We start from the raw sequence: 13575 nt of genomic DNA on the forward strand, positions 1-13575 counted from the left end.
TACACTAAGGTAATCAGGTAAGCTTACCTACTAACGTTAGCAGGAAACAAGGGTGGGCCCACATTTTGTGGGTGATCCTAAGCATTTATTTGAAATGCCCCATCATGGATGGGGTGTGTACCAAAACTCAGCTCCATTCGATCATCTTAGGGTGTCCATTTGTGGGTGAGAAACGCAGCTCCATTCGATCATCTTAGGGTGTCCGACCGTCGGGTTCAACCCGAACCCGACGGGTTGAACCTGAATTTGGGTTGGGTCAGGTTAAGCTTTTTTACAAATCGGGTAGGGTTGAGTTGGGAAAAACCAACCCAAATTGGAAATCGGGTTGGGTCGGGTTGGGGTGTTGGGCAACCCGACCAGACCCGAAACCCGACAAGTATTCCGATCTCTAGGAAATTTGAAAACGGCAAAACGCTTGAATTTTCAATTTTCGGATTTTCTTCCGTCTTTCCCGTTTTTTCTAATTTCTATCTTTACCTAAAAATAAAAAATATATGTATAAAAGGTTAAAACAAACCTTAACCTAGTAACCCTAAGAACTAAAAACTGAAAAGTAAAAAGTAGAAAACCTTTTTACTCGTTACTCCATCAACGCTCTCCGCCTCTCCCCTCCTTGCAGGTAATCTCTCTCTCTCTCTCTCTCTCTCTCTCTCTCTCTCTCATTTTTTTCTGGTTTATTCTTCCTTTTCTTGCCCTTATTTTTTTTTGTTTGATTAGAGTATATGGTTATTGCAGATTTTGATTATCCAAGCTTCAACCTGTGATTGTCGGTGACGGTGGAACATGTTAATTTATTTCTGGACCTCTTCATGTTCTACTTTATATTTTTGATTTTATGTTCATATCGTGGGTTGAGGGATTCGTTTTTTGAAGATTAGATCTATTCGGGTTCCTTACATTTTTTGTTTTTATTTTGCTTCTTTTTTCTTTTGATTCCTGGGTTTGTTTTTTTTTTTTTCTCTTGCAACATTTTCCTTTAACTTTTTTTGGTATGTGGGTATACTTCATTATTTGTGTTTTCCAGCTGTTTTTTAGGGTATTTGATTTGGTTTTCACTGATAATTGTCCGCTAGTTTTTTTTTTTTTTTTTAGATATTTTCCTTTTTCTTTTAATATCATCATGTTGTGAAGTGTGGATATTTCCTTTGATTCTGGGTTTTGGAATTTCTCCTGCTTCTGATGCAAAAAAGAGATTTTTTTTTGTTTAACCTTTTTAAACTGTTTTTCACCACTGTTATTTTCTTAGGGTTGCTTGATATTGTTGATGTTCATTTTAGAGTTTTGGGTAGCTGATTGTTTTGTTTTGTTTGTGTTGCAGGGAAGAAAACTTTCGTAAAGAGGCATCTCAAAGGAAATTGGAAATCGGGTTGGGTCAATTGCAAATCGGGTTGGGTCGGGTTGAACCCAGCCGGGTGGGAAATCAGGTTGGGTTGGAAAAATGGGTTCCTCGGGTTGGGTCGGGTCGGCCTCAACCCGACCCCAGTTGCACCCCTAGTTAGGTTGATCCAATGGAGCTGATTTTTGGTACACACCCCATACATGATGGGGCCTTTCAAATGAATGCTTAGGATCACCCAAAAAATGTGGGCCCACCCTTGTTTCCTGCACTGGAGCGCAGATAAGCTATATGAGCTCGAGCACAGGAACTGTTTACTCTCTCTCTCTCTCTCTCTCTCTCTCTCTCTCTCTCTCTCTCTCTCTATATATATATATATATATATATATATATATATATATATATATATATATGGAGCGCTTATTTATTTAAGTGGTAACACACCCCCCACGCACCCCCCAACCACCAAATACTTGACCAATAGGTTAAAAGAAAAGGTATTATAAGTGTTTTAAGTGGATTTCAAGGGTTTAGCCAATAGGAGACAGGAAATAACTGGGCCAATGCAAAAAGTCTATAAAATATGGGTTTAAAAGGATAAATGAGCCATGGAATAGGAGATAAGGTGGGTCATAGACTGATGTAGACATCCCACACACATACTCAACTCAACTTAACTCAACACCCTTTAGAAAAAATTCCATGAAGAAGGTACATCCCCCACACATAGGGTAAATAAAATGCAAATAAATAAAAAAAACGCTACCTAGAAGAGAAATAAAACGTCTAATAATCCCATAAAAAACTATATTAAACTGCTAAGAAGATGACTAGATTACATCAGTTTGTCAAACAAGTCAAAGAAAGTTATTCACATCCATCTATCACAAATCCAAAGACCAATTAAACACAAATGCAAACTCAAGGTTTCTATAATGTGTCATAGCAAATAGTGATAATAACCTATATGGAGCCTTCAAGGTATGCATAAGTGATGGACAGAACTATACGGACTAAACCAATGCCGAAGTGGATGCCACCTCCATCGGGTTGCGTGAAACTGAACTTCGATGGGATCTCCATATGCAATCCAGATGAGGCTGGGATTGGGGGTTTGATAAGGGATGAAAGGGAAGCTATTATTATGTCCTATTAAGGGCCGGCAGGAGAATGTGATGCAAACGAGGCAGAAGTATGAGCACTTCTGTTTGGACTTCGATGGGCCTTTGAACATGACATAAGGCACTTCGTTGTGGAAGGGGAGTCTGCGAATGCAATTAGTTGGGCATCAAATGCCTCAAGGATCCATAGAGGATTCAGGGGTTAATTGCAGAAATACTGGATCTAATTCGAAAATTGGAACGCAGGATTGTACATCGAAGGAGATCGGCCAATGAGGCAGCGGATACCTTAGCAAAAGGAGGAGTATCCAAGGACAGTATGCTAGTTGCTGCTACTTAAACTATCTACTGTTAAAGTTTCTGTAATTGTGCTCATTTCCTTTTGCTGTACTAGACTTGGGACATCTTGTCCCTATTTTAATCATTAATGAAATTGTCATTTTTCAAAAAAAAAAAAAAAGGGTATGCATAAGTGATTCATTGTAATATGTTAAAAATTAGAAAGATAATTTTTTTTCAAAAAGTTCAAAGATCATTTAATCGTACCTTTACAACTAGTCCAAACATTTGAAGCACATCCACAATAATATCGGACATCTTCACCCCTAGAAAAGAAAACTTTTAAAAATTAAAATAGTACAAGGGAACTCATGCTTAAGCTCATGTAAGGTGACATACCACCTATCATCATCCATGAAAATAAAAAAAGCATATAAAATAAAACATAGATCATACCTTGCATGACCATGACTCGAGAAACTTCTTCGATGTTCAACCCTTCCTCACCAGCATTATGAATTGCAATGTGAAGAGTCTTGAAGAGCTCAGGATAGAAGGAAACCTTTTGTTCCCGACCGGAAAGTGTTGAGGACAAGAGTTCAGCATAACTAGTAATAGCTTCCCATAGGGAATCATTCGAGGCACTTCCAACTAAAATATTACCAACATTATGACATCTGCTCAAATTTTTAGGAAGAGATGGGCTAACACTAGTTTCCATATCAGAACAAAAGTTAGATTGATCAGACTTATCATACAAATAAGAACTCAAATCCTTCTCTTTATTTGTGAACAATTCCACAGCATCAACTCTCGACATTGTTGCACGACTTATTGATACCATAATACCAGGAAAACCTTTTTCTCGACGAGAACAAAACTCACCATCACTTGTCCAATTAGGTTTGGGCTTCCTAACCTTCTCGGCACTGAATGATTTCACTTTTTCAGCCTTACGCCTTAAACTTATCTCTACAGTCTCTCCAACACCTTCATTTGGCAAGGATGGTGAAATGAAAAGTTCTCCAGAAGAAACTAGAGCAAACAGATGCAAAATCTCACCACATTGTAAATCTATACTGAGATTAATCCCATCCTCTATTAGATCCTTTTCCCTTTTACGCAGCCAATTTGCAAAGCTAGCAGCCCTCTTCCCAGTGTTAATCGGAAAGGGAGAAGAAGAAGCACTATTCCAGAATTGTTGAGAAAGCACAAAAGGTTGACTGCCATACCCGGTAACCTGCTCATTGTAGAAGTGTTATATATGCCAAAAAATCGAGAAAAATATCATAGACTAGCATGAGAAGGGATTTCATTGACAAGACGCATGTATCTCAGTCAATATAAGTCAGCAGTGCTCAATCCAGACAGAAATGCACAAACATAGCCATGCATTCACACATAGACAAAAATAGAGTAATTAAATAATTTAAATATGATTAAGTCAAGCTCTGGCATGTGATTAATTCAAGCTAAGACCTATGTCACAAATATCTCCGTATTTTCAAAATATAGTGATTTTATCGCGATATTTTGATAAGACGACAAAATCCCAAAATTTTAAAAATATAGCGATATCTTCATTTACAGCAATAATATCACAGTATTTTTACGATATTTTATATTTTTTCTTAATTTTTACAACTTTTATATATTTTTAAATAATATTATTTTATCATTTTTTCCAGATATAAACTTGAAAAAAATCAAAAAAATTATTATATCCCGAGGTTTTCCCTTGCCAAGAAAGTCCCGAGAATGATATTTGTGACATAGGCTGAAACAGGTTGGACCTTTCTGAGTGAAACTCGGTGATACGATATGAATCTTAAACTAAGGGTGACACTGTACCATGAACTTTTTCTCCTTGAGATACTTAAAAGCTGCGCGCAGATCATGCTCAGAATAACGGCGTAGAATCTCTGTGAGCAATGTTGACACCTCAGGTGCAGCTGAAGCACTTAAGAACACCACCTTCAGGAGCTCTACAACATTGGAAACTGCTACCGACTCAAATACTTTCTGATCAACACTGATGTTTTCATTATTCAGAAGCTTGAAAAACTTTCTGGGAAAGCGATGACAACTTGACCTCCTTCCACTGGAGCCTTTATGCCGCCTTTCAACATGGTTATGCATTCCTTCACCGAGATTGGATGATGAAACTAGTCCAGTTCTTTCTTGGGGACTCTGAAAGTGAGAAGATTTATGATATTGGCCAGGGATAGGCAATTGAAATAAAATTTCATGGAAAATAAAATCACTCCCTAATTCTAAATAACATGGAAAATAAAAGTCTTAAAACTAAATACCATAGAAATAAAAAGCCTAAAAACTAAATAGCATGGAAATAACTAATGGGAAAATATGCCACTTATCGGGCTACAATCCGCATCAATTTGTTTTCAGCTACTGAAGAAGAGAGTTTAACATCATAAGCAAAATTTATAACTTACACATGCTTGTGCATCCAAATTACTACCATCACGTTGTGGAAGATCTGGCCACTCTTTTTCAGTTCTTGAAACAACTCTCTTAGGGGTCTCTAACCTAGCCATCCGTCTGTATCGAAACACGTCATCCACAGCCAGCTTAACATTTTCGTTTTCAAAATCATCCCAACGGTATTCCTGGGAATCTAACTCTACACTATTTTCAAGAACATCAAAACTTTTGGTAAGACTTTCCTCAAGAGACAACTCTTGAACAATTGGACCAACAATATCACAACTCATTTGTTTCTTCTTCTGTACATTACCCAGGTCCTTAGCATATCGTTCACCAAGGAGGTTACAAAGTTTCAACACTGCTCTTCTAACATCTAAATTACTATTCAATATGCTCATTCTTCTTCTGCAAGTTTCTGGAAGTGCAGGAAGGTCAGGAACTGAGGCCCAATCAGCACGGTTATATTTAGCCCCAAGGGCTGCACGGTGTCTTGCATATTGGATAACCAACTGCCTGCAAGAATAGAAAAATATTGCAATTATATATAAATAATAATAATACGGATTCCATGTAGTTATGGGACAGAAAATATGATTTTCATCCAAATTATTCTTCATTTACCTCTCAAAATTTTCTGTCCATGAAAACTTTCTTCGACGTGTTGGTTTTGGTCTTGAAAAGGCACATTGACTAAAAGTTGAATAGCAATCCTCCCCACCTTCTAGATTTACTCCAATCTCTTTTGCGGCATTGGCATGAGTATCCTCACCACATGCTTGCAAGTTAATGCCCAGGTCTTCTGTAGATGTTTTTAGGCAGCAAATTTCTTGTTCCATATTTTTCACATCAGTATCAGATAGAACAGGTATTCTTGGCATACTTAATTCTCTGGTTATAATATCCATCTTTGCATGCTTTGCTGACCTGGCTTCTGAAGTTCTCTTCCTTTTACGCTTAATTGTTCCAGGGTTTTCAGGTGCTTGATGGGACTCTAGTTCTTCAGGTTTAAGATCTCCTCGAGATCTATGACGACGTGATCGACGCTTATCGTAAGAGGCGTGAAGTACCTGCAAATAGTAGTTTTCAGCTCATCCAGCAAAAAAAAAAAAAATACAGTTCCAATATGCATCTGAAGTAGCAAAGAGCAATGACGATCCCAGTTTGATTAATTCACAAATATAGTTGGACAATGCAAGAGCAATGACGACCCTTGAACTTAAAGGGACCTTAGGACCTATATTTGTGACTTAATCAATTCTTATAGAAACAATAATCGGGAATCACAATAAAAAATAAAAATAATCAGTTCTTATAGAAACAAAAAGTTGGTAATGACAAAACAAAAAAACTGAGAAAAAATAATTTTGGGAAGAAATCAGAAAACTCAAATGACCATTACACTTATCAAGGGGCCAAATTTATTTTCAAAAAAAAAATAGAGGGGCCAAATTTACGGTAAAAAGAAATCAGTACATCTAGGACCAAAGCGAGAATTGTCCAAATATTCATCTCTTCTTATGGTTTGTGCATCAACTCACTTTTTATTATTTTTGAAATGGTAAAGCATTTATCAAGACCAAAAGAGAAATTACATAGGAGGATGAGGTTGCCCCTCTAAAAGTACACCTCTACCAACTTCTAGCAAGAGAGTCCGCTAAATTGTTGTGCATCATAAATTGTACACATGGGTAACTGAAGTAGTTCCATCCCCTTATTCCTCATTTAAGTTGAGTGTGCAATAACATTGGCATGATAATATGAAAAGTAAATACCCTCTAGATGGACACCTACTAAAATAAGTTGTGAAGGAAATACAAAAAAAGATGCATTAAAATATATTTATTAAAAAATATCGTATGAAGAAATGAAACATGCCATACAAACCAAAAACAGGATACTAACCTGTTCCAAGGTAAGATTTAAATCCCTAGCTATCTTTAGACATTCTTTGAACGGAATTTTTTTGCCCGGATCATCATTTGCCACACGCTTCAAAAGCTCTGTGCGTTGGTGAGCAGTCATAACCCGAACTGAAGCCCATGAACGGGAAAGAAAAACCTGTAACAAATACAATTCTAGTTATCTTTGCAGTCAAAATGAAAAACAAAAATAAAAAGAAAGAAAATTCAATTACAGGATACATATTACAAGAACAGGAGAATTATAATACCATAGTGTTCTTTGGGCAATGGTGTATTGCTTTTTCTAGTTCAACAAAAAATGCAGATTTGTTTCAACATCAACCATATATCAGCCATAAAGAGTTCCATGATTGATATTGTCAGCCTAGTAAGTAATGTGGTTAAGTTCCAAGAAACAAAATACCAAATGAGGATTGAATTGTTTTGTCGTTTTTAACCAATACTGAATACGTAAGAAAAAGCATTTGGGTATATTGGTAAGTAATTTGTTTCAAGTAAAAAAAAGCTTTAAAAGATATCAATTAGCCACAAGTGGTCTATTCTAAGTGCTGAAAACTAGATAACAGAATTCTGCAAGTGATTAATCATAACAACCATAAAGGAACTGATCTTAAAATTCAAAAGCTACGCATGTCAACAGATTAGGTGGTTTTGGATCAGCTCTAGGGATTTTCGGTCGTTTTACTCTCTTTCAAAGATATCAACCATTTTAGGTCATGCTAGTGGCCCCAAACAATATGAGAACAAATGCCATAACTCTGATTTGTATTTTACTTATTAGTTTTTTTTAATGTGATTTTAAGGTGTTTGCTGTCAAATTTCTTAAGCAAAATGAAATAAGATGTGAAACTATGAACCAAGGAAGATTGAAGAGAAGAAAATAAAAGGGGAAGGGATAAGAACGATGATTGGAAAGGGATATGCAGATCAAAAAAGTTGGGGTTTTGTTTTCAAGTGAGAAGGTAGATGGGAATAGATTTTCGAATGAAAATCCAAGGCAGCATGATATTGGTAATGGGTTTCGATAGATTTGGAATAGGACGATATGATGGGTAAGGAGAAGCGGGCTAGGATAAAGAGTGAGGTAGAGTGTGCTGGGTGTAGACCTAGGAGAGGAGGGTCAGATCCATGGTTCAAATGGGTATATTTAGAATAATATGGTGGCTCCAATGGGTATATTTAGAATATTATGGTGTAGATCTAGGATTTAGTGTTGTGGGATACAAAACACTGTTGACGTAGCTGCTGCAATTGAGATCGATTACGAGAATTGGTTCCGAAGGCTCATATCGCTCAAAACTTAGTTTCCTGCTTTATCGCAACAACCTTGGAGAGTTTCAAAACTTAGATTCATGTTGACTCGGCCAAAAATTGGCAAGTCCTAGATTCCAAAATGCTAACAGTACCATTCTGCGTAAAATATTGACATATATAATTAACACATGTAAAGAACAAGCAAAGCTTAATAATACAATAAAAAAATTCATGCACATGGAGTGATTGCATAAACATTAGAAAGTTGGGCAGGGTTAGGACTTTGAGGGCTACCCCTTCTTGAGGCTCCACTCTCCCCCCTGAATAAGTAAGCCCCATTAGCCTGGGCTGAGATGGGGATAAGGAGTTAGGATTGAAGCCCCCCTCCCCCTCCCCACCACCACACCCCAAACCGCAGCTCTGCCATACACTGGGCAGCCCTTTTTATGCGCCGCTTTACCCTGGAAGGAAAATGAGCTGTCAGGGGTTACCTCTGTAAATGTGCAGCAGAGCCAAGTGTTGAGTGGTGTAGTAACAGGCACTTCTAGGCCCCTTCCCGGCTACTGGATCACTCCCTTGCTCCAGGTACTATGCGCGGTGTGGGGGTGCGAGAGGGGGGGGGGGGGGGGGGGGGGGGGGCTAAGTGCAGTTCTTTCTTTCTTTCTTTTTAAAGATGACAATTTAATTGATATTAGAAAGGCATTGGGGACCAGGAGTCCCGTCTTGCGTTACAAAACATCAATGCGACTGGTCCGGGCATACCCAGAGCCAGGTAAGGTATTCCTAGAAGAACAGCTTCACACCCAAAAAATTAAGGTTCCCTTCACTATACTGATCAGTCTTACCTATATCTCATCAGATCCTTTAAAATCCACGTTCTACTTTATAAGTTAGCACCGATATTAACAAGACACTAAAAGATTATAGGACTAGAAGCAGACCCACCCCAAAAAGCTTTTTGTCCCACGATCAGCTCGGGGTAGACAAAAACAAAAACCTTACCCAGAACATTTTCCAATTCCTCTAGAATGGAATTTAGTTCCTCCAGGATCAAATATTCCTCCAAAGCCTTTTCTTCTTCATTTGGATTCGTATTTCCTGAATTCTCTGCTCTTGAGGTCCAATCCTCCAGCCTTCGAAGCCCAACCTCTTTTTTGCTTCCCATTCCAGCCTCCTTTCCTTTCTTTTATCCATCATGAATTTGACAAAGAGAGGGTGCTTATGCAAAGGCTTATGGGTTTCTTTCACATCATATCGACCCGCTATATTAAAAAAGACCTCCCTCCTCCTCAAGGCCTCTCTCTTGAAGATTTCCTCTCTAGCCGTAGGAGAGGATTTGGAGGCCTTTTCTTCATTATAACCCACTCCCTTGATTCGAAGAAGAAGTTCCTCCCGAAACAGAGTACCAGAGAACCGCTACCTTTTCCTACTTAATCCTACAGAAGAGGGGAGGGGGTGAAGGGGGAAGGCTGATTCTAGTCCATTTTCCAATTATCTGAACAAAGCTTCCAAGGTTAAAGACAAATAGATAATCGTCGGAGGGTTCTAGAGCCCAGGCATGGGAGCCAAAACCACCCCCACAATACACGTGGAACGATGGCGTCAACCTAGAGATACACTCGGTTATGGCGCCATAAGCTATAAGACAAAAACTCCTGAGTTCACGTAAGTATCAATAAAAAATCCTTAGCTTAGCATGTACCCTGACCATTTACAAACCATCGCTTCCATATCCCGAGGTACCATAAATGAGCTAATAAAATGAATGATGGCTACAGCCCCTCTCAAGGTAGAGTCTGACCTCCATTTTGACCTTTCCAAATACCAAAAACTTTTAGACAACCACAATCATCATGCGAAACACCCCAACCCAAAAACAATTTCACCTTTCGATGAAATAGAATTATAGTGCCAGTACAAGAGCCTTTATAGTAGTAAGATCCTCATCTGACAGATATTTCCACATTTTCTGCCTCTCTTCTGCACAGGACTCTAACCACACGTTATCTAGCTCGACCAGAACAGAAGCTAGAGAAGATCCCAGTTGTTCACCCAGATATAGTACAGGCCCTAGTTGTCAAATCTCGATACCGCGGTAGGCCAAAACAACATTTTTGATATCCAAGGTTTTTCCTTGCCAGCCCCAATCGGTCAGCAAAAGATGAAAAGGTAGGCCCAATTTTGGAAGGAGCACCTTGCTCCTTTCCCGCCCAAAAACCAGAGGATTTGAATTTTGAAAACAGGAGGCCCTGCTCCGATGATTCGAAGGTTTTCCTGTTCTGAATTTTCCGGATGGATTCGGTGCGATCTGCCGCCTGGACCATCGCCTGCCCGGCCGGGATCTCCAACCCAAGATTCAGAGGCTTAGCCAGAGGGAGAAGGGGTCCCTGAGCTAAGGAAAAAAAGCACAAGGATCCCAAGGATCAGCTTCAGAAGTCAAATGAGGTCCCTTTGACTCCTGAAGGAGGATCCCCACAGTGTAATAGTGACCAGAAATCCATAAATTAATGAAGGGATAATTCAATTTCCATCTAGGTGCAAGGATTTTGGCTAATACAAAACTCATACATTGATCACGGTTACCTTCCATTTTAACCTCCAGGACCGGTCTAAAGAGATTTCCCAAGCCTTCAACTGTTGAGGTAGCCCAGACTTGCAGAGGAATACCATAAATATTGACCCACAACACCTCGGAGCCCTGGACATAATCTTGATTCCAGATGAAAAGGGAAAGTAGGACGCTTTCGCAAGCCTCACCTTTCTTGGCCAGAACTCCAGAGGCCATCTCTACCGAGTCAAGCATAAATAGGATTTCATCCTTTGATAGGAAAGAAGGGCAGAGAAGGGTAGGGATGTCCCAACAGTTTTTCGCCCAGAGCTATAGATACTGGATGGATCCAGATAAATCTTTTATTTTTCCTACTAAACATGCACTTAGGATATTAAGTCTCTTTTTCACCTCTGAGCCTAAGATAGACAGGGACGGTATCCCTCCTTCAACAAAAGGAGTAACAAGTCCTGAATCCGGCCAAACATTATCCTCCTGGGCCACAAAACCAAAGTCGACAGGGTTTGTGGGCTCACCCAGAGATGAAAAATTTTGCTTTTTATCCAGGTCGCACCAGCAACATCTACCCCGCCATTTAAAATTTAAGTAGTTGCAGGAAGAGCAGTACCAGTCCCCTATTCGCCACAGCAATTTCACTTTGGTTTTGATTATTTCTTCTTCATTTCTTTACCTCTTCTCTTCTCGTGGCACCATCGGCATTTATTTCTCCATTTAAAGTTACCGTAACCACAGGATGAGCAAGACCAATCCCCCGGCCGTCTATCCCACATAACGATCCAGTAAAGTACATGCATTTAGACTACAAATATGTCCTAAGCGCAGTTCTTTGAATCGAACATTGAATGAAATCAATTCTTTTTTAGATATCCAAATCTAAATTGGATAGGATAGATGGATGTATCTATCTTTTATATTTATATAGATGACTATATATATATATATATATATATATATATATATATATATGAGAAAAGGGTTCATGCGCTTGAGCGTAGATAGCTTATATGCGCTCGAGTGCAGGAAACAAGGGTGGGGCCATATTGTTGGCGTGATCCAAAGCATTCATTTGAAAGGCCCCATCATGGATGGGGTGTGTACCAAAAATCAGCTTCATTGGATCATCATAGGGTGTCCATTTGTGGGCGTGAAATGGACAGGTACTGTTTGTCCACTAATCTGCCCATTTTTTCACCCCACAAATGGACACCCTAAGATGATCCAATGGAGCTGATTTTTGGTGGACACCCTATCCATGAAAGGGCCTACCAAATGAATGCTTTGGATCCCCCCAACAATGTGGGTCCACCCCGTGTTTTTGCACTCAAGTGCAGATAAGCCTATCTGCGCTCGAAAGCAGAAACCCATTACTCTCTCTCTCTCTCTCTCTCTCTCTCTCTCTCTCTCTCTCTCTCTCTCTATATATATATATATATATATATATATATATATATATATATATATATATATATATATATATATTGAGTCCCCCAATTCAAGGTTCTCTTCCAAAAGTATTAGATTATTAAACATAGATTCTCCGTAAATAAAAAGATAAGCAAGAACGATATAGCAAATGATGCCTACAATGTAAAGTTGGATAATGGACGTATAAAGCACAAACCTCATGAACTGCAGCCCCAGGAAATGTATGCAATGCAGTTGTATGATCAGCTGCAGCATAATAGTACTCCAAGTTTTTCCAATATTCATCAACAGCCTCCCTATTTGACAACACAAAATCATGTCTTGTTCTTGGCCAAAGATCAGAAGAATTTATAGTTGAAGATGGTAGGATTCTAGACAGAGGTTCTTCAATATAAGGCTTAAGTTCCATTGCATGTGTAAGAACGGCACATGTAACCATGTTTACTCCGGCTTCTCCTTCGGTAACTAGTCTAATCAACTGCAAGCCAAAGAGTGTCTGAGGTGTAAATATCCTATAAATGCAAACTTGCAAATCCTAGAACAACACGTTAGGGAAAAGGTTCTCTGAAAATAAATAACCCAACATTTTAAATAGAAACACCAAATGGAAGGAGCTAGAGAACACAAATACTTTATAGGTAATCTCCTGTAATAATCATTGCAAGCATGAATTAACTGCAAGAACTACAATACTTAAGTATCACTTAAAGAAAGAAAAAGCTACAATATTTAAGAATGAACAAGATGTTAAAAATCCAAAAATGGGGACTAAGTAGACACATACATATAAAATTACAAATTACTAATCATAATTTGAAACATGCGTTACCAGTATATTCAACGTTTAGAGTAAATCATAGATCCAGGGAGAAAAAGAGAGGCCTCCCCCTAAATAAATCTTTTTCTCTCCCACACGAACCTAAAAAGAAGGGTAGGAAACAAGTTCACTCGTCCTCCCTCACGTCCCCCTTCAGCTTCTCTTATCTTCATCTTTCTTCCTCTCAAGAAGAGCAGAGAAACGTGCAGTGGTTTGGTTTATAAAGTGGGAAACGTGACAGTTTAAACACGGGAGGATATTTTCCACCTCAAAAAACCACTCGTTGGGAGTGCATCATGGCATAAAATCATGCACCAAGTGTCCACTGGAAGTTTATGAAGAGTGTAAAATGCTCTTAAGGATTTAAATCTGAGAAAAGTAAATAAAACCTTCTTGAGGATATT

At 38.7% G+C, this 13575-nt stretch overlaps 1 protein-coding gene across 3 annotated transcripts in view; it reads right to left on the bottom strand.

Annotated features, from left to right (window-relative positions):
- Window positions 1-13575, bottom strand: part of LOC143849324 (uncharacterized) — a 43209-nt gene that overhangs the window by 20811 nt on the left and 8823 nt on the right. For all 3 annotated transcript variants that reach the window (XM_077358313.1, XM_077358311.1, XM_077358312.1), the window contains exons 8-14: window positions 12551-12832; window positions 7087-7242; window positions 5806-6251; window positions 5193-5697; window positions 4588-4926; window positions 3193-3976; window positions 3004-3062 (exon numbers count right to left, since the gene is read on the bottom strand). In XM_077358313.1, the coding sequence (XP_077214428.1) occupies window positions 3004-3062; window positions 3193-3976; window positions 4588-4926; window positions 5193-5697; window positions 5806-6251; window positions 7087-7242; window positions 12551-12832 (2571 nt within the window). The remainder of the gene's footprint in view (window positions 1-3003; window positions 3063-3192; window positions 3977-4587; window positions 4927-5192; window positions 5698-5805; window positions 6252-7086; window positions 7243-12550; window positions 12833-13575) is intronic.

This window comes from Tasmannia lanceolata, unplaced genomic scaffold, assembly GCF_043159265.1.
Source record: "Tasmannia lanceolata isolate RefF3 unplaced genomic scaffold, GAP_Taslan_0.1 ptg000018l, whole genome shotgun sequence".
Taxonomy (NCBI): Eukaryota; Viridiplantae; Streptophyta; class Magnoliopsida; order Canellales; family Winteraceae; genus Tasmannia; species Tasmannia lanceolata.